Genomic DNA, 27,696 nt, shown 5'->3' on the forward strand with positions numbered 1-27,696 from the left:
AGGAACGATGGAAGTCATTAGCAACGTTGGTAGGAGGTTTCCTCCTCCTATCATCATTCGTTAACGTTGATTATAACCAATGGGCATCACAAATCGTTATCCTCACTTTACTGACGAAAAGTTTGAGCAACGAAACCGCTTTCATCGTTCAAAAGGCACACCCACACCGAGCTTTCCTCCGTAATTACATGAGAGCAGATAGTCAGTCAACTCGCTGCTTGAACGATATTCGTTCAGTCAATACCCCGGAACCAAGTCGACAACTACCAAGTCATAGACGGATCAGTCAGCTGCTTCTACAACATTCGAGCAACATCAACATATCTACACGAGTGTTACGCCTCTCGCTGACGCATTTTCCTCGCGACCGCGTCTCTCCGCGAACGGTTGTAACATTTGGTCCTTCGAGCCGGATCACGTGTCAGTGAAAAAGTGGACTTATCAGTGACCACACAGTGCCACGTGAATATATCAAAACCACACAGCCTCTCGTCTGGACAATCATCAACATATTCAACCTCCTGCCGCACAGTAACGAGCAATAACCGATAACCGAACCGACATCCGCAACGCAACTACAAGGTAAGCTCGTTCAAAGCATCGAAATCAGTCATGGCTCCCAATCTGGAAGAGCGCACGAAACAATTGATACTAAAACGAGAAGGGTTCAGAGAAGAATTGGAAGCATTTCGCACAATACTCAACAATTATGAGGAAGGGATATATATGCCATCCAACGAAATTTAAAGGAATTAGGAGTAGAATTCACATCGTTCAAAAAAAATCAATGTGAATTAGACGATAGGGATAAGGGCCAAACACAGCAGGACCGCGTTGATTTACAACAGATGTTCTATGCTATCACCGGACACGCGTCTGCCATCATTAGTAATGCAAACAAACAATCAAAGCCAACAATCCGAAGTCTTACATCGAACTTATCGAACATTTCATTGCCAGAATCCGTCGATTTGCCGAAAATTCAGTTACCCACCTTTTCGGGAGCCTACGAGGATTGGCCAGGTTTCGCGAATCAATTTCGCTGCACGGTTCACGATAAACCTCGCATTGACAACTGCAAACGATTAACCTATCTGCGCTCTTGTTTAACGGATGAAGCGGCTCTCACTATATCCTCGTTAAGTAATGTGGCCACCAATTACTCAGCCACGTGAGAAATATTAGAAGAGAGATACAACAGACCAGCTAAAATTGTTGAGAGACACCTGCAGGAGATAGTTAACATAGGCTTTGTTTGTTCGTCCAGTCGCGGGGAGACTCGGTCGCGTTGTAGCGAGTCAACGGGAGTAAATTCCCGTTACCATTGCACGAATCGACACAACGAGCAGGACGATGCCCTTATTTCTTTTGGGATAATAGGGTGTTTGGTTTTGAATATAACTGGAATCTACAGTTATATAATATATATACATTTATTTACACTGGATTACAATAATTATTACGTGGACCGAAATTGTTTGACTTCGTCGTGTCGGAAAGCACCGTGATTGACCCGAAGGTTGATCGATTTGATAGATAGAGCACCGAGAACTTGACTGAATGAGTTATATTAGAACTTGACTGCCTGATGAGTGAAAGAATAGAGAACTTGACTGCCCGAGGGATATTAGAACAATGATAGACCCGTCTCGTACTATTTAGGAAGAAAGCTCGATGTGGGTATATCCTTGCTGAACTAAGAACGCGAATTCGCTGTTCACATTTTTCGGTCGAAAAGGGAGGGTAACGATCCGCGATGTCCATTGGTTCTAGCCAATGTTAAGAAACAAAATACAAAGGAGAAGTCTCCTGCAGATGTGGCTCATGGGTACTCTTGTTTCTGGGGAAAACCAGCTATTTCGCTGGATACATCTGCTTTCTCCGTAATCAGTAAGAGTATGCAAGAAACCGAAGGACTGTTTAAGGGACCATCCATAAACCGAAGATGTTTGTGTGAATAGAGTTGAATAACTAATAGATGTAGTTTATGGTGGTTCCTTGGGTCTATTGAGGGTCAGTGTGACGATAGGTAGGCCTCGGTGGTCTGACCGTGAGGGACGTCGCGCGGACCATCTCGTGCGACGTAACAGGCTTCTTATCGCGCACAGTACACCGAGATTTACAGTCCTATACGACCAAGCTAGAATCACACTACAAGGCCTTAGAATCTCTTGGACAACTGACCGCGGATACCATGCTATTATAACTGTGCACTTCTAAATTAGATCGGGAAACCGATCTAACTTAGAGGTTTTGTCACGCTGTCCAATTTGCCGTGGACCACACAAAATTTGGATTTGCAAGGACTTCAGGATGAGCACCATCGAAGAACGTCTTATGGCCGCCGAAGCGATATCAGCGTGTATTAATTGCCTGATGACAAGACACATGCTTTCACAGTGTACCACCGGATCCTGTCGTATATGCGACGTTCAAATTACGGATCGGGCCCTCTCTAGCAACCGGACACCTGCGACGACACCTCCAGGCATAAGGAAAAATCCATTGAAACATCCAAATGGTACACCACCAACTCGACCATGTCCTAGTCCATTATCCAATAATCAACGACAAATCACACAGTGACAACGACAGACAGACGCAACAAGGGAAACCGACTCACCGACCATAAATTCATCCACAACATTATCCAACGATCTGTTAATCACTGCATGCGTCAATATATTACACGACTGAATTCAACCAATGCGCTGTCGAGCATTAGACACCGGTTCCAGCAAGAATTTCATAACCGAGCGGCTTGCAAATTCTTTAAGACTTCCTCAAAATAAATGTTCCGTGCCAATCGGAGCCCTTGATACCTTGTCAATGACTTCAAATCGTTTTATTACAGCCACGATCACATCCACTAACAGAATCTACCAACGCACCTTGACATTCCTTATCATACCAACAATTTCGACATCCATCCCTGATCAACCCATAGACCGATCAACAATTCCGATACCTAGGAATATCCATGTAGCTAGCCGATCCAACATTTCATTTACCAGCCCCGATCGATATCTTGTTGAGCTCAGTGCCCACAGTTGCATCATTATGTGTCGGTCAAATCAACCTTAATCCACCAACAGGTCCCGATCTGCGCCAACAAAAAACACAATTCGGATGGGTCATCAGGGGGAGCCCATTCTTCCCATTGACCGCAAGGGTCTTTCACACCTGCACGGCAGATCTCGAAACGGACCTCACCTGCTGTTGGGAACTCGACGAGGAACCATGAACAAAACACGTATCAGAAGCGGATCGACGATGTGAGGAACATTTCCAAAATCACGTCCAACGCACTAGCGAAGGACGATATTTTTGTGGTGCAATTTAAACGGTGAGGTCGAAACTTACCAAATCAACACCGTTACGTCTGGGCTGTGAGCTGCACCCTATTTGGCTATCCGATGTCTAAAAAACAATTGGCAGACAACGAAGGACACCGATTTCCGCGAGCTTCATCAGTCTTACAGCTGGATTTCTACGTCAACGACGCCCTTACCGGGGCTGACATGATATGCGAGACGCTGTCAATCCGAACAGAACTCACCGAACTTCTCCAACTGGCTGGTCTAAAAATAAGAAAATGGGCATCCAACAACCAGGAATTACTCAACGGACTATCTGACCATGATATAAACCAGAATCTACAACTGGGTGAGTCTCAACCTTTAAAAACACTTGGGATTTTTTGGAGGTCCTCCGATGATTCAATGCTTTACTTGGCCGAAGCCAAAGCTAACATCTCTCGCGTCACGAAGCGATCGATCAGCTCCGTAATTGCTAGAATCTATGATCCTTTAGGACTACTCGCGCCAGTGATCGTTCGGGCAAAAATGTTACTTCAGAGAGTCTGGGCATTGAAGATTGATTGGGATGAGTCGCTCCCCACAGATTTACATTTAGAATGAAACTGGTATTATTCTCAATTAGCATTTTTAAACAATATCACATTCCAACACAAGGCAATAATCAAATCCGCAACGGAGATCGAAATGCATGGCTTCAGCGATGCAAGCGAGAAGGCATGCGGAGCTTGCGTTTATCTCTGAACCGTTAACCCTGAGGGCCGCGTGTGGACACAGCTCTTAACCGCAATATCAAGGGTATCCTCGCTCAAGTCCCAAACCATTCCTCGGCTCGAGTTGAGCGGAGCCCTTTTTCTTACGTCCTTGTTGTCTACAATACAGCAGGCTCTATCGCATAATGTATATCGAGCTGTCTATTGGACCGACTCCACCATCGTTCTCTACTGGATAAATACATCACCTCACATACTCAAAACATTTATCGCTAATAGAATCTCCGAGATGCAGACCAAAACTGGTTTTGCGCGATTGGCGCCATGTTCCTACCAACGACAATCCCGCGGATCTAATCTCGCGAGGAATTTGTACGCCCGATCATTTGGCAGCACGGTCTTGAATGGCTCCAACAGTCTGAAGACCGCTGGCCGACATGGACACTGATACCGCAAACGGAATTACTAGAACAGAAAAGAGTAACTTGTCTGTCCGCAACTCCCGTCGATTACAGCTTGCTGCAAAGGTATTCATCCTGGCCCAAGTTGATCAGGATCATCGCTCGTTGTCTCCGTTGGAAACAGAAGCAGAACCGAACAACACCCATAACCGCAGTCGAATTAAACATAGCACACGACAAACTTATAAAACTATTGCAAGGCATCTATTTCTCCGCGGAAATCCGTACGTTCCAGAAGGATCGAAACGTGACAATAAAGGGAAAGCTCACGCGACTCAACCCGTTCATAGATAAGGAAGGAATATTACGAGTAAGTGGCCGACATAGTCATTCGTCTATGACTTTCTCTCAGAAACGTCCTATAATCTTGCCCAAGTCATGCATTACAGCACGCATTATCGATCATGAACACAACGTTAATATGCACTCAGTAACACAGGCTACGTTGTACGCCGTACGACAACGATACTGGCCCAGCGACGGTCGAAGTCAAGTTTGGCATACGATCAAGAGCTGCGTCCGTTCCTGCCGTGCTCACCCACCACCGGTGGATTATATAATGGGTAATTTACCGGAGGCGCGAGTGACGGAATCTCGCCCATTCACGAACGTCGGCGTCGACTATTGCGGACCATTCCATATTAAAGAAAAGAGAGATCGCAACCGCCGTCAGATCAAAGTATACGTTGCCATCTTTGTATGCCTAGCGGTTAAGGCGGTGCATATTGAGCTTGTCGGCCACCTCACGAGCGAAGCCTTCATCGCCGCACTTCGGAGGTTTATCGCTCGACGCGGGTTTTGCTCTACTATCCATTCCGACAACGACACAAACTTCATTGGCGCGAATAACGAATTACATGAACTTCATGACCTCCTACAATCGGACGATCACAAATCAAAGGTACACACATTCCTATCAGATAAGCAAATCGAATGGCGCTTCATCCCCCCTCATTCCCCGCACTTCGGTGGTCTCTCGGAAGTAGCGGTAAAGTCATTTAAACGCCACCTTAAACGCGTCGTCGGCAACGAGTTACTTATCTTCGAACAATTGAACACCCTCATTGTTGAAATAGAAGCAATCCTTAATTCACGACCGCTAACTCCAATATCCTCTAATCCGAACGATCTCCTGGTCCTCACTCCCGGCCATTTGATCATTGGCAATTCATTAATGAGTTTGCGGGAACGAGATTTCAGGGATATTCCATCCAATAAGCTCACCAGATGGCAACATCTCCAACAGCTGAAACAGCATTTTTGGAACCGCTGGCATAATGAATACTTGAACGAGTTGATCAACCGCAATAAATGGAGCAAGGGTGGACACAGCATTCAGGAAGAGCAATTGTCATCCTCAGAGAGGACAATGTGCCCTCAATGCAGTGGCCTCTGGGACGAATTATCAAGGTCCATCCAAGGGCCGATGGTGTCATCCGGACAGCTACAGTTCAAACGGCGAAGAACATCTTGGATCAGGGCTTCAAAAGGCTTGTCCCACTGCCAGTTCAACCTGATTTCGAGAAACTCGAACAACCAGCAATTGAGACGAAATAGCATTAGAATTCCAAACAACGCCACACCTCGCCAATTTTGATCGCTATCCTCTCAACGGGGGGAGGATGTTACGTCGAGCGACACTCTACCTCGACCGGGCCACATACCGCGGGCAGGCTGGCAACCAGATGTCCGCACATTATCACGGCGTACTTTCAATAGACTCAAGGACCCACCCTTATTGTTTACTACGGGAAGATTCGGGAAGATTCGTTCTGTCACGTATGATGCTGTTGCGCCGCGAGGCTTAGTATGTATCGTGTTTCTAACCGACTCTCGCCGTCCTCCAGCGTCGTATACGAATCGTCTCATCTTCCCGACGAAACATACAATGTATCGACGAGCGCATGGTTGCCGCCTAGCTGCGAGTTCCAGAAACGTTGATTTCGGTCCGTTCTTTATTTTCACAAAGAAGTCGGCTTACGCGGTCATCGGCGCGAGCGGTTTTCTGTAAATCATTAACTGTATCTATCACGAAACAATTTATGACGCTCCTATTATTATTTAATTTATTGTTAAAAATACATGCTATATTAACCTGTTAACACAGTGTTAAATTCATTGAACCACCCCTGTTATCTTAATCGAAACAAGGGGAACGACTATTTCGCGGCGTCGATTACACGAATCGTAGCGAGAATTTATGCCTCTCGCTGACGAGTTTTCCTCGTGACCGCGTCTCTCCGTGAACGGTCGTAACAACGGGCTAGGTTTATCGTGACAACTGAAAGCTCCATTTTCCCTTTATCTGTACGACTAGTGATTATCGCTTCAAAGTTAAATGATATGCTAATCGGAACGAATTAAATGGTAAAGCGGTTCCGCCCCCGAACTTCGAGTTCAGATGGTCACACTCTTTCGAAACGAAGACCCTTGAACTGCACCTTATGCCTCTCCGTGATCTTCGTCTTTGCCAGCAAGACTACCTCAAACGAGAGAGCTTGCAGGGGTTGCAGCAGTAGTAACTTACGATTATTACAAACAAGCGGATTGGTATTAAATTTCGCAATTACGAAGTTTGTCACTTGTGGTAAATCTGTCAGAGTTTATCCATCTTAGCGACAATGCGTTCATCTCCGTCAAATGAACATGGAACAATTCCTTGAAATCCTGTATGCTCTTCACCAGGTTCACCATGTTGTCCATATTCACCATGCACTCTACTGAGACAAGGGATTACTTTGATCAGGAGGATTGTTCGTAAAGGGGTGAAAACGTGTGAAGCTCTTTGTCGAATTTACGAAGTTGTTGAAGGATTTTATTTTACTCTTCTTCCGCTCTCTGTCATTTCAGCACGCTTCTTGATTTCTACATGTATACGGACTTCATGTTCTTCGTTTACTGACTCACAAATGTATATCTGTTTATCGGGCATGAGTTCGGAGCATGATCACCCAACACACTTTGCGCACGCTATTCTACTCTCTTACTGTTGCAGTTCACTACAACGTAATCGGTTCTTCGAGTTCTTGCATTGTAGTCTGTCGGATTTCCTGTATACGTCTCATGTCACTATCTTGCCGAGCATATATATATATAGTACCCCTGGAACAGACTCATTATCATACTTCCAAGTGATACTCTCATGATGAACTTGTCGAGTTTGTTATTATTTTGTTGCAAATGCTTAGTTTTGAATCTGTCTTTAACAACTTTGCCCTGAATGATGTTAAAACTAGTTCTTCGAAGACATTTTGCGGGTAGTGGTCCTCACACATACTTTTTACAATGACATTTATATGGTTCTCCACTTGTGGTATGAATGTAAAGAACTTCACTCTTTCAGTTTTCAGCGTGTTGTACATGCTTTTAAATTAATCGTTGGGTCTGCGCACCCATTATTCCTCTTGTTCGTCGGTATAGCAAAGGTGGAATCTGCAACTTCATCTGCCCTGTTTGGTGTCTGGGGAACTTGAATGTATTATCTTTCCCCGTATCCGAAATCTGTTTGCTAATTCAAGCTCTTGAGAGACTGATATATGGGCCAGAATTGAGCAATAAAAATAAATTTGAAATACACTTATTGTCAGAAGTTGAGAAACATTATGATCGCTTGGAGATTACTGTGTATTTTTTATTTTCTGAGATACATTAGACGAAATTAAAAATAGTAGAAGATAACAGTGTATATATGAAATCACAATCATACATGTTTTCTTCGATTAGACTCGTGTAAAATTAATTCTGAACCGGGAAACTTTGCGAAAAAAGTTAACGAACATATATTGTTCGCATTATATAATTACTTCTAACAAAAACTTTCAACAAAAAAATAATCTAATAAGATTTTATATATCCAAATGCACTGGAATCGATAATTTTGTCAGAATCTTCTATACAATATAACGAAACTTCTCGCCCGATGTGCTTCGTAGATTACCTGCCTCAATATTGTCTTCCTTAGTGTATTCGAAATGGAGAGAAGTGATTAATTTTGTCTATCTTCATCTTAGTGCTCTTAATAGATCATAAAAATTATTTATAATTTTGTCATATTCCGTATTAATGAAGATAATATGAATTATTTGTTAATGATGTTGTTACGTCCGGTGGTTCTCTACCTAAACCAGGCCCCACGTCGCAGGCAAGATGGCAACCAGATGTCTACACACCTTTACTGCGTACCCTCAATAGACTTAAGGATCTACCACAAATCTTGACATTTTCATAGTTAAGGTCCTTCAGACTAAACAAATATCTTTTATTACAAGCGTTGCTTAAAACATGCTTGAGGCTTATTGTTCGTTCTTAAAAATCACGGAGAAAAAGAGTTTTTCCCACACGGAGAAAGCGGGTTTTTCCCATGAGCAATGTCACCCACGATCCACGCTTGGTAGGAGGCTTCCTCCAAATCTTATTCGTGGAGAGGCTAGCGAGTTTTCTCAGGTGCTGATAGAATTGAGATGGCTTTTTATCACCCATTTCCTCGTTTTCCATCAACTTTTTTACCCTAGCGCTATAGGTGTCCGTTAAAATGCGAATGAATTCGGCCTTTAACTTCACGTACCGTCCGGTGGCTGAGGGATCCGTCATAACGCCCCCAATTTGCTGAAGCAGTTAACTGTCGAAACATTTTGCGAGGGTCGCGAATTTTATCTTGTCGGACGTGATGTCCGCCGCGTCAAGTTACGTCTCTAGTAAGGCGAACCATACGGTGATGTTCGTGGGTTGAAGAGGAGGTATAGTGATCGCTACACTAGCCATGTCTTGGTTGTTCTCGTTAGAGTTTGCCATGCTTCGCATGGCTCTCGGCGGAGCGCATGCCGCCCCGCACATCCTGTGGTTGGCCGGCGCTCCCAGCGACTCGCACTACGGGCACTTGGGCGCGGAGGCGGGACACCCCCTGGCACGGTGCCCGCTAACGCCGCACCTGTAGCACAGATGCCCGCGATCCAGGTTGGACGTGCAGGTTGTCCGCACGTGCCCCAGCTCCAGGCACTTGAAGCACTGTAGGGGTCTCTTCGGAATGGCCGTGACCCTCGCCGTGGACCAGCTCAGAGCTACCTTCCCGTCCCGGGCTAATTTCCGGGCTCCGGCCACCGGGCACCTTATCCACGCGGTCCCGAGGCTGTATCTGGTGGTGCGGATCTCTCCGACCTGCACCTCCGCGCTGCCGCATCCCGCCGCCGAGGCCAGCACCTCGGTCAGACGCGTCGCCAGTCGCGACGCCTTCCCTCTGTCTTTGTCGCCGGGGAGCCGGATAATTATCCCCCCCCCCCCGGTCATCGATTTTCTCATTCCGAGGGACTCGACGCCGATCTCCGAGAGCGGGACCTTCTGTCGCGCTGTCGCGAGCACATCGGCATACGATATCTTGACCCCCTTGTTGATGGTCAGCGTCGCCGCGGACGTACGCGGTGCGCGGGGGAACCCGGCCGTTTTCGTCGCCTGCGCCGTTCCTTTCCTGGTCGCTGGTGCGGCGCCCGTCTTCCGCGCCCCCGTCGGTCTTGTCGTGGGAGCGGCAGGCGCTACCTCCTTCATCTCCTCCTTCCTTGCGGTCCTCTTCTTCCGCGGCCGCTTTTCCACCATCCTTCATTCGCCGCCCTCCTGCTCCCTTGGGAGCATTGTGGCTTGGGTGGCGCGTGGGACGGCGGGTTGGTCCGCCTTGCGCCGGGGTTCGGGACTGCGCGGTCTTCGGCCCCCGAACCGTTCCTCGATGGCCCTCATGATGGAGGGACCGAGTTCGTCCATCTTCTTTTCCTCTCCCGCAGAGGGTGGTCGGACTCAATAGCCCGACCGTTGCACCGCGGGCACTCGTGGATGCGAGCGGCTAGCCTCGTTATTTCTTTGCGCAAGGCCGCGTTTACTTCCTCCAACGCGGTCAGCCTCGCTTCCGCGAGCCTGGCGGCCGTGGAGCTACCGCTGTGGACCACCTCGGCCCTCTGCAGGTTCAGCTCCCTCCATACGGCGGCGACGTAGGTCGCCGCGTCCTTCAGGTCCTTGATGCTCGCTCCCTTGAGGTTCGACGATATCGCCGCCACCCGCAAGATCTTAGACACCTGCCTGGTGAACTCGGCGCTCACGTCAGCCGCCGAGCTCATCCGTATCTCCAGTGCCAATTCCACGGAGATCTCCGGGGTCAACGACATAATGCGCCTTCTCTTCCCCCCGGAGACAGTCGATCCCAGAGATGATCGCGACGCGAACGAGGCGACCGAATCCTCGTCGTCGGACCACGCCCGCGTTCACAGCGCCCTCACCGGCGTGTGGTCCGTCTTCGCGGCCGGTGCGAGAATGACGCCGTCCGCTCCGCCCGCGGTTCTCCGCGATCCTCTTGTCACTCTTCTCGGAGTTTCCTCGCGAATCTCCGTACTGCTGCATCCCGCCTCACCAGACGTGAAAACACATCCGGGGGCCTGGCGGTCCACCCTCGAACGGCCGTGGCCGTGAGATGACGACTCAGGTGGGCCCACTTGACCACCCACCGCTGCGCCGGTACTGGGGTATCCCTCCCCTGCACCGTAAACCGTTTTCTTGTTTTGGTCTCTATCCATAATTTATATACTTGTTGTCGCCATGGTCGTCAACGATGTCTCCGTCCTGGTGTCACTCACTCTTTCGCACCCTGCCCCGGTCAAGGCCGGTACAGGGTGACGAGGGGCCCCACAAGAAGGTGAGGTGAGTGGTCTTGACAGGCATGGGCCCACCAACTTCTCCGAAGCTCTCCGCATCGGATCGGCGAACTGACGGGCGCCAGAGGCACCAACCAGCCGCCACCCGACTGTAAGAGAGCATCAGGTCCATCGGGTTTTCCCGGGACGTGGTCCTACGACCCGGGAACCCATGCCCGCCTCATGCTCCCCACGCTACGCGCCATCTATGAGCTGTTGCTACTGGAGGTATCATATGACGCCACGATAAGCAGTAGACGATCGCTGTTGTTCGTACGATGAAGGGAATCAAGCCTGGTATTTTCTTCTGACGATTTCATTTTCATCTACGCTTCTTGTACCTTCGAAATAAGTAAGTGCACCTGATTCTGCATCTTCATGTAGCCCATTTTTTATTTTTATTAAGTGATCTTTTTTTTGCACGTGGAGAAATCCTCATGGACACTTCGCAGCTGCAGGCAGCTGCAGGCAGCAGCAGAGCAGTGTCGGACTCTTACCGACTAAAACTCCGCAATAGCCTGCCTACGCGCGTGATAAGAAGTAGTCTCGGTCTTTGCGGATTACTACCTGTGCATTCCCCGCGGCCCCCTGATCGAGCCGATCCTAATGTATTGGCACCAGTAGAGGCCATTGTCCCTGGTGCCATTTCCTTGCTAGTCGCGTCCCGTTGGGGGTGGCGGTGGAGCGGCCCTGGGTCGCCTGATCGCCATCCCCCTCCATTGCGTTATCCTACAAGGATGAGAGTTTCTCTTCCTCTCCCTTCCTGCCCGCTCCTTTATGAGCATAGCTCGCTCGCAGAAGAGGCGGACAGCCTCGCATTTCTGCGGCTCGCTCAGCATCGCCTCTACGATTGCCGAGGGGATCAGTGTCTCGCCTATGATGAGACGCTAGGTGTAGCAGGGCAGCTCCCACGCCGGACAAAACTCTAGTGTGTGCTGCACACTTCCCTGCCCTCCCTGCAGTGGTGACAGGTGTCCGTTGTCTCGCGTCCGATTTTCCTCAGGTACTCGTCGAACACGCCGTGTCCCGTAAGTACCTGAGTCATCCTGAAGGACAGCGGAAGACATCGTCGGCTCCTCCATGCCTCCCAACTTGGGAGGACGTTCTCGACGCCTCGATGTTCGCCTCCTTCGTTGATCAGCTGAGACCGCCACTGGTCCTATGCGTCCTCCTTAGCGGTTCCTAGGTCGGAATCAGGGAGTCGAAGTGCGGTTCGAACGTCCACTGGCTGACTTTGCAGGAGAGACCCTCAGGGCCAGTCCGCGCACAGCACATATCGCGCAGGCTGTTGCGACTTCGCTGATGCGCAACGTCTCGTGTCAACCGCGATCTCCGACCAGGAGCGGGGTGTCGTGCGCGTAACCCATCATGGCTGCGCCCGGACGCAGCGGGCAACGCAGGACGTCGTCGTACACAATGATCCACATGATCGGTCCCATCACCGAGCCCTACGGAACGCCGCGCTCGACGGGCCGCCTTTCCTCCCCTTCCCTGTTGACGTAACATACGTATCAACAAATTCCTTTCCGTTTCTACGTTTTATTTTTGGTTAGTTTAGGTCTGATTTTTAAAATCATGAAAGTGGGAAATTAAACTGGCAAGCGGTATTGATCGAGGTCAGATAAATCCGGCAACACTTACCGCTTTGAAATATTTCATAAAAATTAATACTTATCCATGAAAGAAGTTGTCGGTGGAACCCAGAAAGGAAAATATGTCATTTGCTAAAACATATATGCATCTTTTAGTAACATATATAGAGTACCGAGCATATAAATAGGGAAATTGATCCGTTGAACTACATTGTTCTAAAGTTGCAGTTACTATGTCTCTTTTCCTCTTTACTTTGTAAAAAGATACGAAATTTAAAATAAATCAAGTGGTATAAAAAATTGTATTTGAACTCTATTTATAGTCTTATATTTCTTATATTCTATATTTATATCGTATTATATAATCGTATTATATAATTATTATTATTATTAATCAAATTTTATTTCAAATTAGTATGTCACTGGAGTACTATTTCATCCGTAGTAGATCATTAGTATAGTAGTATTTTCCTAAAATAAATTGAACAAACTTGGTTATTAGTTGCGAGTGAGTTAGATTGATAAGTGGTAGGTAAGGTACGTGGCTATTGTTTTAATTACCAAGGTTAATGCCGATCGCAGTAGGTATAGGCCTAGTAGTAATGTATAAAAATCAATAAATTTTAATTCCAAATAAGTATGTCACTGGAGTATTGCCTTATTCGGTGAACAATAAATATAGTGGTATTTTTCTAAAAAAATTTGAACAAAATTGGTTAGTAGCTGCAGGTAAGAATTAAGCAGATAGGCAGTGATTAAGATACTGGGCAATCGATGTAATTACCAAGATAAATGGTGTTCGTAGTAGGTATACGTTTAGTAGCAATTTATATGAATTAATGAAATTTTATACCAAATAAGTATGCTACTGGAATAGTATTTTACCCGTGGTAGGTCATTAAAATAATGGCATATTTCTAAAATTTAACGAAGTTGATCGGTAGTGGCAAGTTGAGTTAGGTCGATAAGTGATAGATAAGGTACGACGCTATTGTTTTAATTAATGGTTAATGTCGATCGTAGTAGGTATAGGCCTAGTAGTAATGTATAGGAATTAATAAATCTTAATTCCAAATAAGTATGTCACTGAAGTATCGCCTTATCCGCGTGGATAATAAATATAGTGGTATTTTCCCAAAAGAATTTGGACAAAGTTAGTTAGTAGTTGCAAGTAAGAATCAGGGCGATAAGTGTGACTAGGATACTTGGCTAATGTTTTGATTAACAAGGTAAATGTTGATCGTAGTAGATATAGGCATGGTAGCAAATGATATTAGTAGGTTACATCGGTATACGGGTTAAGAGGAAGTGCATCGCATAGAGCAGGAGAGGGTGTAGAAATAAATAGTAGGTATAGAAAATAATACGTACCGTTATAGGTGGGTTGGAGTTCTAAGTTAGTTGGGGAATATCAAATCGAGCGAAGATAGTGGTTAAGTCATATCGATGCTGGCATATAAAATCGGCATGAAATTGAAAAAAGAGAACAGCTTTAGTTCCGTAAAATGGCACTGTAGAAATTGTTATCGAAATAACGTAAAAATATTTGCTTCGTAATCGGCAAAAAAATTCTATCATAAAAGGAATAGAGCCTTGAGATCCTTCAGCGGATCTCGAGGCTGTGAACCTGCGGATCTCTTCCCTTCCCTCCCATCTCGTAGGAACAGCGATGACGGTTCGACACTGTCTGGCAGTGCGGCGGTGGTGTGGGAGGGAGTACCATGGTAGCCGTTGGAGCCCCGGATATCAAATTCTTTATCCCCCTCCTGCCTCTCCCCGAAGTTGTTTCTGTCGCTTCAATAGGGACTTTCGGCACCTCCGCCTCTTCACCCTTTTACTCCTTTGTCATGACCTCATTCTCGTGGTAACGCACCCATCTCCTCAGGCAGGCTGCTGGCTGGAGCCCGAAAGACGTCGGTCGTACGTTGCTGAAGCTCTGCGCTAACATATGATAATTTCTTTTTTCAGTTTCAATCATACTAGCTATGTATATGTCGGAGATGAAAGGACAACGGGGCCACCCGTTGGAATTACTTGGAAAAACCTCAATAGCATTCACGAAATAACCCAAACACAGCCATTCGAAACTTGAGACAATGAGCTTGGGCTCGAGGCGACGACCGGTCTCCGAGTGTAGCCACGACCACGGGATGAACGTTCCACCTAACAGAGATACGAAGTTACATAGCTTTCCTTTAAAGAATTGGCCGTACCGGCTACTTGACAATGAAACATTCCAGCGGCCACACACAGACCCCATTCTTTGGGTGAGATGGTCGCCAGATGCCGACGCATCATTCGCAGTTTATGTTCAGATAGCCTGAGAAACCGTTACAGATCTTAGGATCTGGTTAACTAAAGTCCTTTAGATTGGCAAACAGTCTTTATTATATCAGCCCGTATATCTGTCACCTATTGCGGCAAGATACGTGAGATCTGCTTTCCTCACGTACGACGTTTCCCGCTAGGAGCTCTCTCTCGAGAGCGGCTAGCATCCTTTTCTAACCACCAACATGGAGATTAACCAATTAACAGCAACGTCTATTTCCCTCACCCTCCGAGCGGAGGTTTTCTTTGACGAATCCTATGACCTCGTGCCCTTAGGCACATCCCACCATAGTTTTCCTCTGCAGCGTTGTCGCGACGGAAAGTCATTCTTTTTCTTACAGTTGCACTAGTTAGATACCTATTGTGTTTGTACGATCAGTGAATAATCTACGTCTTAGTAAAGAGTTAATCAAGCGATCCTTGCATCACAAGGAGTAAGTCGAGTTCGACTTAGACTTTGAAGTAAAGTAGATCAGTTATCCCGTGGGCCGTGGATTCGCTATACCGACCCCACGATCATTGTCATTGTCGTTCGAGTATCGACACCGGTAGTTTATCTTGTATTTGCGACAATAAAAGATATCATCGATTGTACACCGACGATGAGCGACCCTGGCGCAGATTCTTTACACGCCCCAAATCCAAGTGTTAACTCCAATCCGACATATATATTAGACAGCATCCAAAATTTTTCCCATTCGTGGCATTTAGCTTCTATGTTTACCAACAGTTCCAAATGCATTCATTTTGTGTTCGTGTAGCAAAGTATTCAAAAGTGAGCTCGTATACTAATTGTCCGTAATTAATATATGACATACTTTTTCAAAGTAGGGTTGAAAAAATATCATAACATTTCCAAAAATCTCAATAGTTGAAGTACTTTGATTTATCTCTGTTTTGTTTTTTCCAGTGTAAATTATAAAACCTATATATGTAATTAGTTTCACAGTTGCAAAGAATACATATCTGGATGCAAAACCTACTTCTCTTAGAAGGTATAAACTGTTCAACATAACATCTGCCTTCATATACTGAAAGGTTTTCGTCAATTCACAGGTTTTTATATGGTGTAAATGATCGCGAAAAGGATTTCTTCAGCTTGTCGACTACTGGTCGTATTTTTATTATTAGGTCATTAATTATTATGTTGTTATCATTGAAGTGTAACATTTGTCATAATAACATGTACCAGTTTCGAGCCACTATTTTCCGGAATATATCGGTTTTCAGAGTTTCATCGGTGAACCAATGCTCCAAATGCTCAAAAAGAGTTTCCTTACTCACGGTATTAGCATTGTATAGATAAAAATCCGCACATTTTACAGACTTAAGCATCCTGCCAATTGTTCAAACTCGAATGCATTTTAGATGCTCTATGATCTTTTACATGTTTGTAATGGTCATTCGTCAGTCCGGCAATTTGCGAGACCAATTCCTCCGAGAAGAAAACTCGAAAAGCATGAAAAGCTTTCGACTGTGCATTCGGACGGAATTTTTGTCATCAAGGATATGTAATATAAGCGTCAAATTCTTCTTTAATCACAAGACATTTTCGTCCATTCACAATTCTCGATATTTTGAGTTAAATCCGTATCATCCTTCTCCGAAGAGGTACTCAATGTTCTGTGCTGTTTTCTTTTTTTATTTCTATGTGTAGCTAATTTATTATTTATATTGCCTTCCATATATTCAGCTTCCGATGAATTGTGATCTTCATCTATTTCACTGTCATCCCTTGTAATACATTCTTCAAGATTATTTCGCCTTTTTTAGGGTATTAAAAATAAAAGTAATATAATGATTTATATACGATATTATTATTCTTTCTGTCTTTCTAACTTTCATTCCTTTTGTTTATTGCTGTTGCTAAGGAGTACGCATGTGTCATTTCATACACTGATGAAAGTATCGCAAACGCGAGACAGGTCGAAAAAATAAGCATGATTTTCTTTTAATGATGCGCTAAATCTGTTACACAGTTCCTGAATTATAGCTCACAGTTCTGTGTATAATGTTTACGAAATTATGCGTATATGCTACACGACGATTTATGAGAAGCACATAAACGTACTTGAATGTATAAACAAAAGTATGGAGGAAGAGGTGGCGGGTGACCAGAACATTCGCGGGTAATACAAAAAAAAAAAAAAAATAATTAAGGAGAATAGAAGAAACAACAAGGACATTTAAAACTTTTACTTCTATAAGAAATACATTGTGGCGGCACTCGACAGCAAAATACCACCACTCGACACTAATTAGTGTCGGACGACGGCAGGGCAGTGGTTAGCGCCTAAAGTTACGAACGTTCGGAACCCGGGTTCAAATTCCCCGGCGATCGGAGTCCGATATTTTCTTCCACGCATCTAAATTAGAAGAAAAATACAGCAGTACCCCAGCAGCGATATCTACAGAGTAGCAGCATCAGCCAACTACAACTATCACGGCCTATTCACCTCAACATAAATATATGTCGGAGATAGAAGGACACCGGGCCTTCCCTTTGGACTTCTTTGGAAAATCTCCAATACTTTAATCTTTATAAGTTAACCCGATTATAATTATCCGAGATTTGCGATAATGAGCTTGGGCTCGAGGCGACAACTAATTGCCGAACGTAGCCGCGGTCACGGGATGAACGTTTTTACCTAATAGTTAATAAAATTTAATAAAATTTAATAAAACTAAAAGTTAATAATAAAAAGAATAGTTGTAGCGGCACTCGACAGTAAACATTCCAATGGTTTCTGCCCCGTGGCGCTTCTCTCTAGCAACTTTCTCTCAAGGGCGGCTAGCATCTTTCTCTAACCACAAATATAGAAATTAACCAATTAACAGCAACGTCCATTTCCCTCACTTTTCGAATGGGTGTTGTTCTCGACGAATCTGATGATCTCGTGCCCCTAGACACACCCCATCATAATTTTCCTCTGCAGCATCACTGCGACGGAAAACACATATTCTCGTGCGATCTCGTCAGCGAGTAAAACAACGTCTTTAGGATCAGTGGGTACTTCACGTTTTTAATTACGATTCCGACTTAGACTTTGGAAGAAAGTATATTTGTTATCCCGTTGACCGCAGATTCGCTATCGAACCTAAGACTATTGTTATTAGTGTCTAATCACCGCGGTTACTTGTCGATTCTGTAATACTCACACTTGTGCTAATCAACCGATTGCATAACAACGATGGCTAATTCCAGAGAATATTCATTACACGCCCCTAATTCTAATCATAATGTGAACTCAACATATATTATATATTACATTAATTTAGGAGTTGTCTGAGGCTTGTATACACAAAAGTTTCTGCTTGTAGCTTAACCTTCAATTGAAATTTTCAATGTTACACGTTGTTGGTTTATTAGCTATTCCTTGCAGTAGCATGACAATTGCGTCAAAGTGTCAATTGTGACAAAGGTGTCACGTTTAAAAGTGTTCTTATCTTTTGGCAAGATATTTTTTTTTGGCTTTTTCGTTTCCCCTCCGGTCGTCATCACGTCTCCGTTTCTAATCTCGTATCAGTGTCATCATTGTCGCACAATAACATGTATCTATTTTTTGCAAATATTTGAAAGTCACTAATTTTCTATACCATCTTATTCGTTTCCAACTTCGGTTCTCTTTTTATTATTAAAGTGCCTCACCATCTTACCGAAACAACGTGTTTCATTTTCATTTTTGTTGTTATCCTCTCCTAGAATAGTTGATAGATCGTTGTTTTATCTTGCCCCTATTTTGTTTTATATAACACTCACTTACCCACTGCATACTGTTAGAAAATGAAGATTCGCGGAGAAATGTAGGTCAAAATAAATTAACTTCAAAACTGATGAACGGAACTATGCGCACGTCACCTTGTCTATACCTCGCCCCGTTAACACAGTCGAATAGGGTGGCGAGAACAAATGCACTCATCTCAAATAAGACAAATAAAAAATAGAAAAATAGATAGAGTTCGTGTACTATTATTATGGTCTTTTCATTATATAGCTAACCATCGGCTCGATACACTGTGTTAAGAAGTCCTTTATTTTACCCCATAAACGGTGTTTACATCTTTCATCTAATATAACCACTAAACCTTATAATGATATAAAAAACGAACATTATCTCGTTACTGTATGATCAAAAACAATGAAAAACAATGGGAAAATAAGTTTTCCTAATCCTTCACAATCTAATAAAATTATTTTTCTTTCTTTCGATTTCGCTCATACAACGAAAGGTATACGTGAGAAATAACTGGTTAAATATAACAAATGTAGATAAAATATTCATTGTCATGGCGACTGATAGCAAACAAGGTACAGCCAGTCAAGCGCTCCGTATACCGCCCTTTGTGCCCATGAAGATCGGGCTGTGGTTCTCCATATTGGAGAGACAATTTGCGAGTGCGAACATCACCAACGACGAAGAAAAGTCCACTGCTCTCATATCCTGCCATGAGCCTCAGTATCTAGGACAAATTGAGGAAATAATAATGAACCCTTCGGCCACAGGGCAATATGAAACATTTAAGGGCGAGCTAATACGCATCTGGGCAGAATCACAAAATAGCCGAGCTAATAAAATAACTACAGTTACCGAGCCCCCGATGCAAAATGCAACAACAAATGACTCCTTGGCTGCGGCAATCAACGCCCTATCCAGGATAACAGATGCGCTGGCTAACGACAAACATCGTCGATCACGCTCACTCTCGCGTCCACAATTTCGCCGCCATTCGCGCTCTAGAGAATCACCGCGGCGGAATGGTTTATGCTTTTATCATGCGAAATTCCGTGAACGCGCGCTAAAGTGTCGTCCTCCGTGCAAATGGAATCAGGGAAACGGGACCAGCCATCCGTAAACGCGGTGCACGACGTCCAAGGACGCCAATTCGAATTGCGTTTGTTGGAAGAATTATGCCGGTTGCTCGGCGTCAAGCATTTACGTACGACGGCCTACCATCCCGCGTCTAACGGAATGGTAGAGTGTTTTCACAGACAATTAAAGCAGCGATTACGTGCCACGACACGAGCAACTGGGTCGAAATTCTCCGTATCGTGCTACTTGACATTAGAACCGCGTTAAAGGAGGACCTTAACGCAACGACGGCTGAAATGGTTTACGGCACCGGCATACAATTGCCGGCGCAGTTCTTCCTACCATCAAAGCATCGGGTCAATTCGGAATACGCGAACCGACTAAAAGAACGGATGGAACAAGTCAGCCCATACCCGATTATACGTCATGGCGAAAAGAAAATGTTCATCTTTAAAGAATTAGAATCATCGCCGTACGTATTCCTGCACCATGAAGCGATTGAAGGCCCTTTACAGCCGCCTTATGACGAGCCGTTTAAGGTGACAAAAAGAGACGAGAAGACATACACAATTCAAATAAACAATCGCGATGTAAAGGTTTCCGTAGACCGTTTAAAACCTGCGTTTATTGTACCGGACGACCTAGAAGAGAAAACCGCTGAAACTCGTAACGTACTGATTCCGGTAGGACGAACGAACACTCGCGACGAAAGTACGGCAAATGACAACAACCAACGCTCAGATGAAAATGCCAGGGATAGGTACGTTACGCGGTCTGGGCGAAGAGTCCGTTTCGCCGATTGGTCGTAAATTCTCGGACACAGGATGTATTAATCGTATTTAACTTTTTCTAAAATTAACGAGAAAAATATTACTTTACCAAATCGACCTAATTATAACATTATCACTGGCAGGGGGGTGATGTGGCGATACATGAGTTATAGGACGAGGCGAAGCGAGAGCGACTCATGTTGTTGTACCTCGGATTAAGGATATCGCCTCGATATACGAAATTAGCGCGGTGGTGATCTCCAGGTAAAAATAATGTCGCCGTTGAGAGCAACCGTCGTTCCAAATCGAATTTGAATCTTTCGACTCCCCCCTCCCCAACCAGTATTTCTAACCGTCGCTCGCGGTCCTACAGCGTTGCAGACAGATCGTCTTATTTGCCCGACGGAAAATGTACAATGTATCGACGAGTGCATAGTTGTCACCAAGCAGCGAGTTACAGAAAGGTCGATTTCGGTACGTTATTTTATCCACACAAAGAAGGTGGCATACGTGATCATAGGCGCGAACAGTGGCGTAATCCGAGCGTAGTGGCGGTCGTCTCTCCGAGAAGTCAAAGAAATGATCGAAGGGCAATCAGTCTCATTTAATGATTCTATCTGCATACATCGAGAGGTCTGACGAATAAAGTCGCTAAGTCTAACGAATATCGAGAGATATCACAAAGTCGAGTCGAATTTCTGTAACACATTAACTGTATTCATCACTAAATAATTTGTGACATTTTTATTATTATATAATTGATTGTTAAATATAGAAGCTATATTAACCTGTTAATACAGTGTTAAATTCTTTGAACTACCTCTGTTATTTTAACCGAAATAGGGGAACGACTAATACGCGACATCGATTATAGGAATCGTAGCAATAATTTACGCCTCTCGCTGACGTGTTTCCTCGCGATCGCGTCTCCCCGCGAACGGTTGTAACACAGGTCATTTTTTAAAAATATTTCGCATTGTGGATATTGCAAGTAGTGTGAAAGACAATAGAGAAAGAAACGAAGTTTGTAAACCGATTTTCAATTACACTAGATGGGTGTATTTAAAGAAATTTATAATGTAAAAAATTAAATTCTTGCTAAAATTTGGAGACAAATAATCATTTAACATTAGATACTCTTAAAGCTCTCCATCAAAGTATTACAGATTTTTTACTACTTTGCTTTCAAAATTTTTACTTATCTAATTTCCTAGTAAGATAATTCACGACTGAAAAATTACAGATACGACTTGAAAGTTATAGACTTCTATCTTATTTTAATTATTATCGTACGTCATATGATGAAGTAATTCATGCAGAAAGAGATATTAGATTATACATATTTACAAAATTGCCAAATTTATTTTCTTTTAAAAGAAATTTCCTCTGAAATCAAGAATAAATTTCAAATCTTCGATTACTTATTCAACTGTGTTGTGGATGATTCCATTAAACTTATATACTTATGTATCTCATTCTGTTGCAGAAGAAGTGATTACCTCATTCATTTATATGTATTTAATAATGGAAACCAGAATAAATGATGCTAATTAGAAATCTGAATTTTTGCAATCTGAAAATCAGAAACGCATCTTATGCAAATTAAAATACATTAGTATTTAATTAAATATACATTATTTAGCATTTTTACATTATTTTATTATTTTACATTATTTTAATGTTATTTACATGCATTTATGCCCGAGATTACCACAGTATTTAGCTTAAATTATTGTCAATTTTTTTTACGTGGTCTACTAAATGATTATGTGAAAGCTATAAATAATGATCGGTTAGAGATGCACGCAGATATAACTTCTAAATGCGCCAATTAGAATTTTTAATAGAAACTAAATTTTCAAAGAGTTTTCTTAATTTGACCTTCCTTAACTCTTTCGTTTTGAAATGACCTGTTAGTACGAGCATCGTTTATAGGCGGCATCCACGAAATGACCTGTGGGTACGAGCGCTGCATATAGGCGGCGACCACGCGACGAATCCTGTGTTCGGTACCACATATATCGGGCATACACCAATGCCATCTGTAGTCAATAATACATTTTTTCGTTATCGGCAGAATATTTTCTGTTGATTTTATTGTTATATTGTATTAATCACTTCTTAAAAGTTACCTAGTGTTGAAAGAACATCAAAACGTTTTACGCAATATATTTTAAACGTCCATACTATCGTATGCTGTTTCGTGCTAAAAAATCTGTTAAATCCATTGATAGTGAAACGATATTTCATATACGGTTCTTACAAGAATTATTATTATTTAAGACTTAGGAAAACGTATATACAGCAATCATGCACACTGTGTGCATTTCTAGCGCGCCCTTCCGTTCAAAGACAGTACTTCGGCAGACTGGACTACCGAAGCGAAATGGTTAAAACATTCATTTTTATATGTATTTAACTTACCTTTTTCAATATGTTAAAAGAGTTTTATTAATTTATTTGTCTCAGTTTGTTTATTCATTTTCATTTTTGTATTTTTACTTCTTATATCTTTATTATTAATTCTATTTCACGAAAGTGAAGATTTTAATAATAAATCTTCAGAGCATGTCAAAGCATGTTTTATTGTTTTATTATTAATATTATTAAAGATTACTTGTTGTTGTTTGAAAATTTAATATTCTTGTTTAATATTTCGATATTGTCTTTTTGGAATAAGCAGTCGTGTTTGGACATTGCACTAATATCTATAATGCCTTATTGTGCTAAATTTGCCAAAATTATGTTACTGTTGTGTCATTAATTATTATGCATAAAAATATGAATGTTACCCAGTATCGGAAAGTTTGAATTCGATTCCGGTTGACGGTCTCGTACATCGAAATGTTGTCAATGCCCCGAGGCAAAGAAACATGAGTCACTCTTGATTCGAATTGTCCTATGACTCATCTGCCGCTACAGAACAAAGAAAAAAAGACAAGTATTCTGGGAGTTCAAGAGTTTCCAATTTGGAAAATCTGAAGATCTTACGGTGCTTTGGATTGCAATTTCGGCAATATAAAAATTTAAGAAGCAAAAGGCTGAAGTATAAAAGCCTTAAACTGTAATAGGAGATGCAAGGTATAATAAATAGTACATAATACAGTGCTGTGGATAATTATAAACTCAAACACATTTTCAGTATTATTTTCTGAATATTCTCAAGAAACCATCGGTCATACCTTGACATGTTAAATGAAATTGTTTTATATTAAAGGGTAAGTTGAATATTATAGGTTATCAGGAGATGTTACATAGTGAATTATTGCTTTTAATAACCAGAAAAGTGACTTTCTGTGAGAAATTCTAGTAAGTATAGTTTACGATCAGGAGGGGCTACCTATAGGATATATCGTGAAACATAAAACTTAAAAAAAAAAGGATAGAATTCAGGCAGGTGGCTATTCAAAACGAAACTTCAACACGTTTATTTATCACGTTCAAAAAGTCTATATTGTACAGACGTGTGTTTACAAGTGTGCGAATGAGTAATGAACATCTTACATTCTAACATTTATGCAAATTCTACATCTTTTATACAGAGTTCTGCATTCGTCGATGGTTTTTTCCAACTTGCTGATAGAAAGTCGACTATTACAACGCAAATGGTATATAAAATTATCGTACGCATTTTAATATACATACATTGAACTGTTAGACTAAGGAAGCTGTACATACTGCATACGCTTGCGTGTTTCATTTACACAACCATATTCCTCTTTTCTCTTATTTCTTCTTTCATTGACAAACCAGGAAGTCGATAATGATAATACAACTATTATACGTAACAAACATCGCTAACAGAACATTATTCATCGTGGTATAAATTCGCGATTAAATACAGATTTAAATATGTTCATTCGCTCGTTATACAAACTAATAAAGTTAAGTAACAAAGTGGATTTGTCATAAATTTCTCTCGTACTCCTAGGGTAGGTTCAATACGTTGTTCCGCGTTTCGAAGCGATTAATATGTAAAATGGCGTAATAATTATTAATTATTAGAATTATCCGATTGTGTCTCGTATTTGATCGTGAATTTCCGTAGTTTATAAATTGAAATATAACAATCTATTAAATCTAGTCGGAAAATAAATCGCAGAGTCAGAAATATCGGCAAGCCAAATGACGAATTACTTCGTTTGCTCTTATGAATAAATTGGAGGTTACGTAGGGCGAATACTGGCATTGTCGTGTTGTCATCCCTTGAACGACCATTATGCTTTGCTTGGAATTTGTTGCGCCATGCTGATGCCATTTTTTCCCAATCATTAGTTGGTTGAGATATTCTTTATCCCATCTGCTCTACCAGTGCTGTCTCGGTGGTTGTATTTTTTGCCATACGGACAAAACTCGCCTCAATTGCTATCAGGTTAGTGGATAATGCTTCGTATGCGAATGATGTGTTTACTACCTTCAAAATCCTAAACAATGCTTACGAGATAAGTTAGTAGGAAAGTTATTTGGAAAGATATTTCACAGGATTTAATTATTGAGATATGTATAATTTTGTGCGCTACACTGGATGAGCCGCGTAGTAGTGACACACATATGTATAATTATGAGTGTGTGTGGGAGTATGTGCGTGCGCAGCGTCTTGCAGAACAGAAGAATGATAAAAAAAATGGTGAGAAAAAAAGAGTGCTCAGACATGTACAATGTGTATCTACAAATATCTTGTAAATCACATAAAATAAATATGAAACTATTTCGATATCATTTCTACGTGTAATGTGAGTGTTGCTATACGTTTATTTCGGCGACTAAGATCCACAATTCTCAACAATAATAAGTCTATTTAACTGTTATAAAAGTAATATAGAAACATGGTTTATTAAAAAAGTTATTTACAATGTAATGTTTCGTCCTTGTTGAAGTATTTATTTCTAGAAAAACTCTACATCTTTTTGTTTTGTATACCCGTGACCTGGACACCGCTGTTACAATGAAAATAGAACTTAGTGAAGCAAAAAAGTTAACGAAAAAGAGAGGTCCATATTATTGTGTCCTTGAATATGAATGTTGTTTTTGGGTCACAAGGTCTAGAAATAAAAGAGCTATAAGTAGACTGTTATTGCTGTTTCTTGTAACTTTCAGCTAGAGTTATACACCAAGGTTAATTTTTTCGTAATGTCCTTTGCTGTCAATGTATCAATCTGCTCCCTATTATATTGTATTGTAATGTAACATTGCTAGAGTGAGGATCTGGATCAGCATATACTATACCTATACTTATACTTACTTCAATATATATTTCTATTATAAATTTATCCTTTATTTATTCCTCTATCAAATAATCTCAACAGTCCAGAAGCACTTTTTCGGATGACAATATTATGATATCTATGTTAAAAGAAGATTTCATTACATCATCAGTCAGCCCTTTTGTCTTCTTCTTTTTTTTTTTTTTTTTTTTTTTTCGTGGAGGAAATCCGCACGGACACCCGACGCTTCTAGGGGGAGGAGCGGCGTGGTAGTGTCGGACTCCAACCGACTAAAACTTCCACGATAACCGTCATCAGTCAGCCCCAATAATTTCATAACTAATAATTCTGTAAATTTTGTATTATTTGTTTCCTTCTTTGTTGTAATCTTGTAAACTATTAAAGCGTTTACAACTGTAATTCCAAGAAGAAGCTGAATGCCAAATTTCCGGTACCGTGTGATTCCTTTTCTAATTGTAGTGGCATAAGAAACTATTTGATCCGAATAATCTATACCACACTTTATTGTATGCAAGAACAGCTAGTGGTTTCAATTTTCTAGATGACTGTTGGCTTGTAGAAGTAGCATGAATGTTACGAATATTTTTTGTACTTGATACCATGATGCGAGTGTGCTTTTTTGATAAATCTCACGAATTTCTCCATTTGAGTACGACAGTATCATTCTTTAATACATATTTTGTTACATCGCGTGAGATGGTCCGTGCGACGTCCCTCATGGTCTGGCCGCCAAGGCCCACACACCGTTACACTGACCCGCAATAAACCTAAGGAACCACCATAAACGCGAGCATTTCCGGAAGATCATTGGCAAAGTGTACTAGCACTTTCGCTAGGGACGGCTTCTCCAGCGCAGTACTCCCGCTGAACGAGCAGCCGCGCCAAAACAGTGCACGGTGTGCGAGAAAGGTCGTTAACGACCACGTTTACACCTCACTGCAAACCGAGCCGATCTGACGGTGTTTTTCGAAGAAAAAACTTTCCTCAAAACAGGGTATTTATAACTTCTTAACACACTCACTTTTAATTACAATTTTGAAACAAATAACATTATAGAATGTAATAATATAATATAATATAATTGTATGATACGAATAGCCTTTAATAATGGCATTGCGTGTGGCATTTTTCGAAACACGATGTTACACACAGGCCAACATCACAAATCCGGCATTGGTATCGCGATTCGCTCCACAATTCCCATCAACCGATTATGATCGACAACATACTTCTGTCCTTTAATCGTTTCTTGCGTGCGATAATGACGTTTCGTGTTAACAAATTTTTCATTGTGGAAAGAGGACAACATATACAATCTCCTCTTGTCACACCATTTTATTGCTAATAAAAGACTTGATGATGTACAATACTCGTCGTATGTACAATACGTAGGTATCTTACGTAGGGCGACTGTAGTCGCCCGTAGTAGCGAAACGGCTAGTCTTATCGGTCGAGGACCATCCGTGAGAATTACTGCGATTCATAAGCCGAATTTACTCCTTGTCACTTTGAGGTATTCAGTGAAATTTTCACCCGCTTTTCATGCAAAGTGATCATCTAAAGAGAAAAATGTACAGAGTAGAACCAAATTCTACTTTTGGTGAATTAACTGGTAATAAAACGGCATTGATGGATACAAACATTATATTTTATAATATATGTATATGCTGTTACAATTATGATTATACTGAATGCGTATTCGGACGAACAGTTTGCATTTCTGTGTCACATGGCGCACAAAATGAATATCGATAAATCACAGTTCTGAATTTTTGAAAATTAATGAATATAATTGTTATTAATATTTGTTT

The 27,696-nt window shown here is 42.3% G+C and overlaps 1 protein-coding gene and 1 long non-coding RNA gene across 3 annotated transcripts in view; both read left to right on the plus strand.

Annotated features, from left to right (window-relative positions):
• Positions 1 to 27,696, plus strand: part of LOC139995178 (uncharacterized) — a 69,542-nt gene that overhangs the window by 14,022 nt on the left and 27,824 nt on the right. The window lies entirely within an intron of this gene.
• On the plus strand, positions 4,077 to 6,460 carry LOC139995011 (uncharacterized). Its single transcript, XM_072018109.1, has one exon. The coding sequence runs from the start codon at positions 4,829 to 4,831 to the stop codon at positions 6,086 to 6,088; it is 1,260 nt and encodes a 419-aa protein (XP_071874210.1). The 5' UTR covers positions 4,077 to 4,828; the 3' UTR covers positions 6,089 to 6,460.

The sequence above is a fragment of the Bombus fervidus genome, chromosome 15, assembly GCF_041682495.2.
Source record: "Bombus fervidus isolate BK054 chromosome 15, iyBomFerv1, whole genome shotgun sequence".
Lineage (NCBI taxonomy): Eukaryota > Metazoa > Arthropoda > Insecta > Hymenoptera > Apidae > Bombus > Bombus fervidus.

Coding starts and splice junctions, on each gene's coding strand:
- LOC139995011 (XM_072018109.1), top strand. CDS start 4,829: ATGACTTTCTCTCAGAAACGTCCTATAATCTTGCCCAAGTCATGCATT.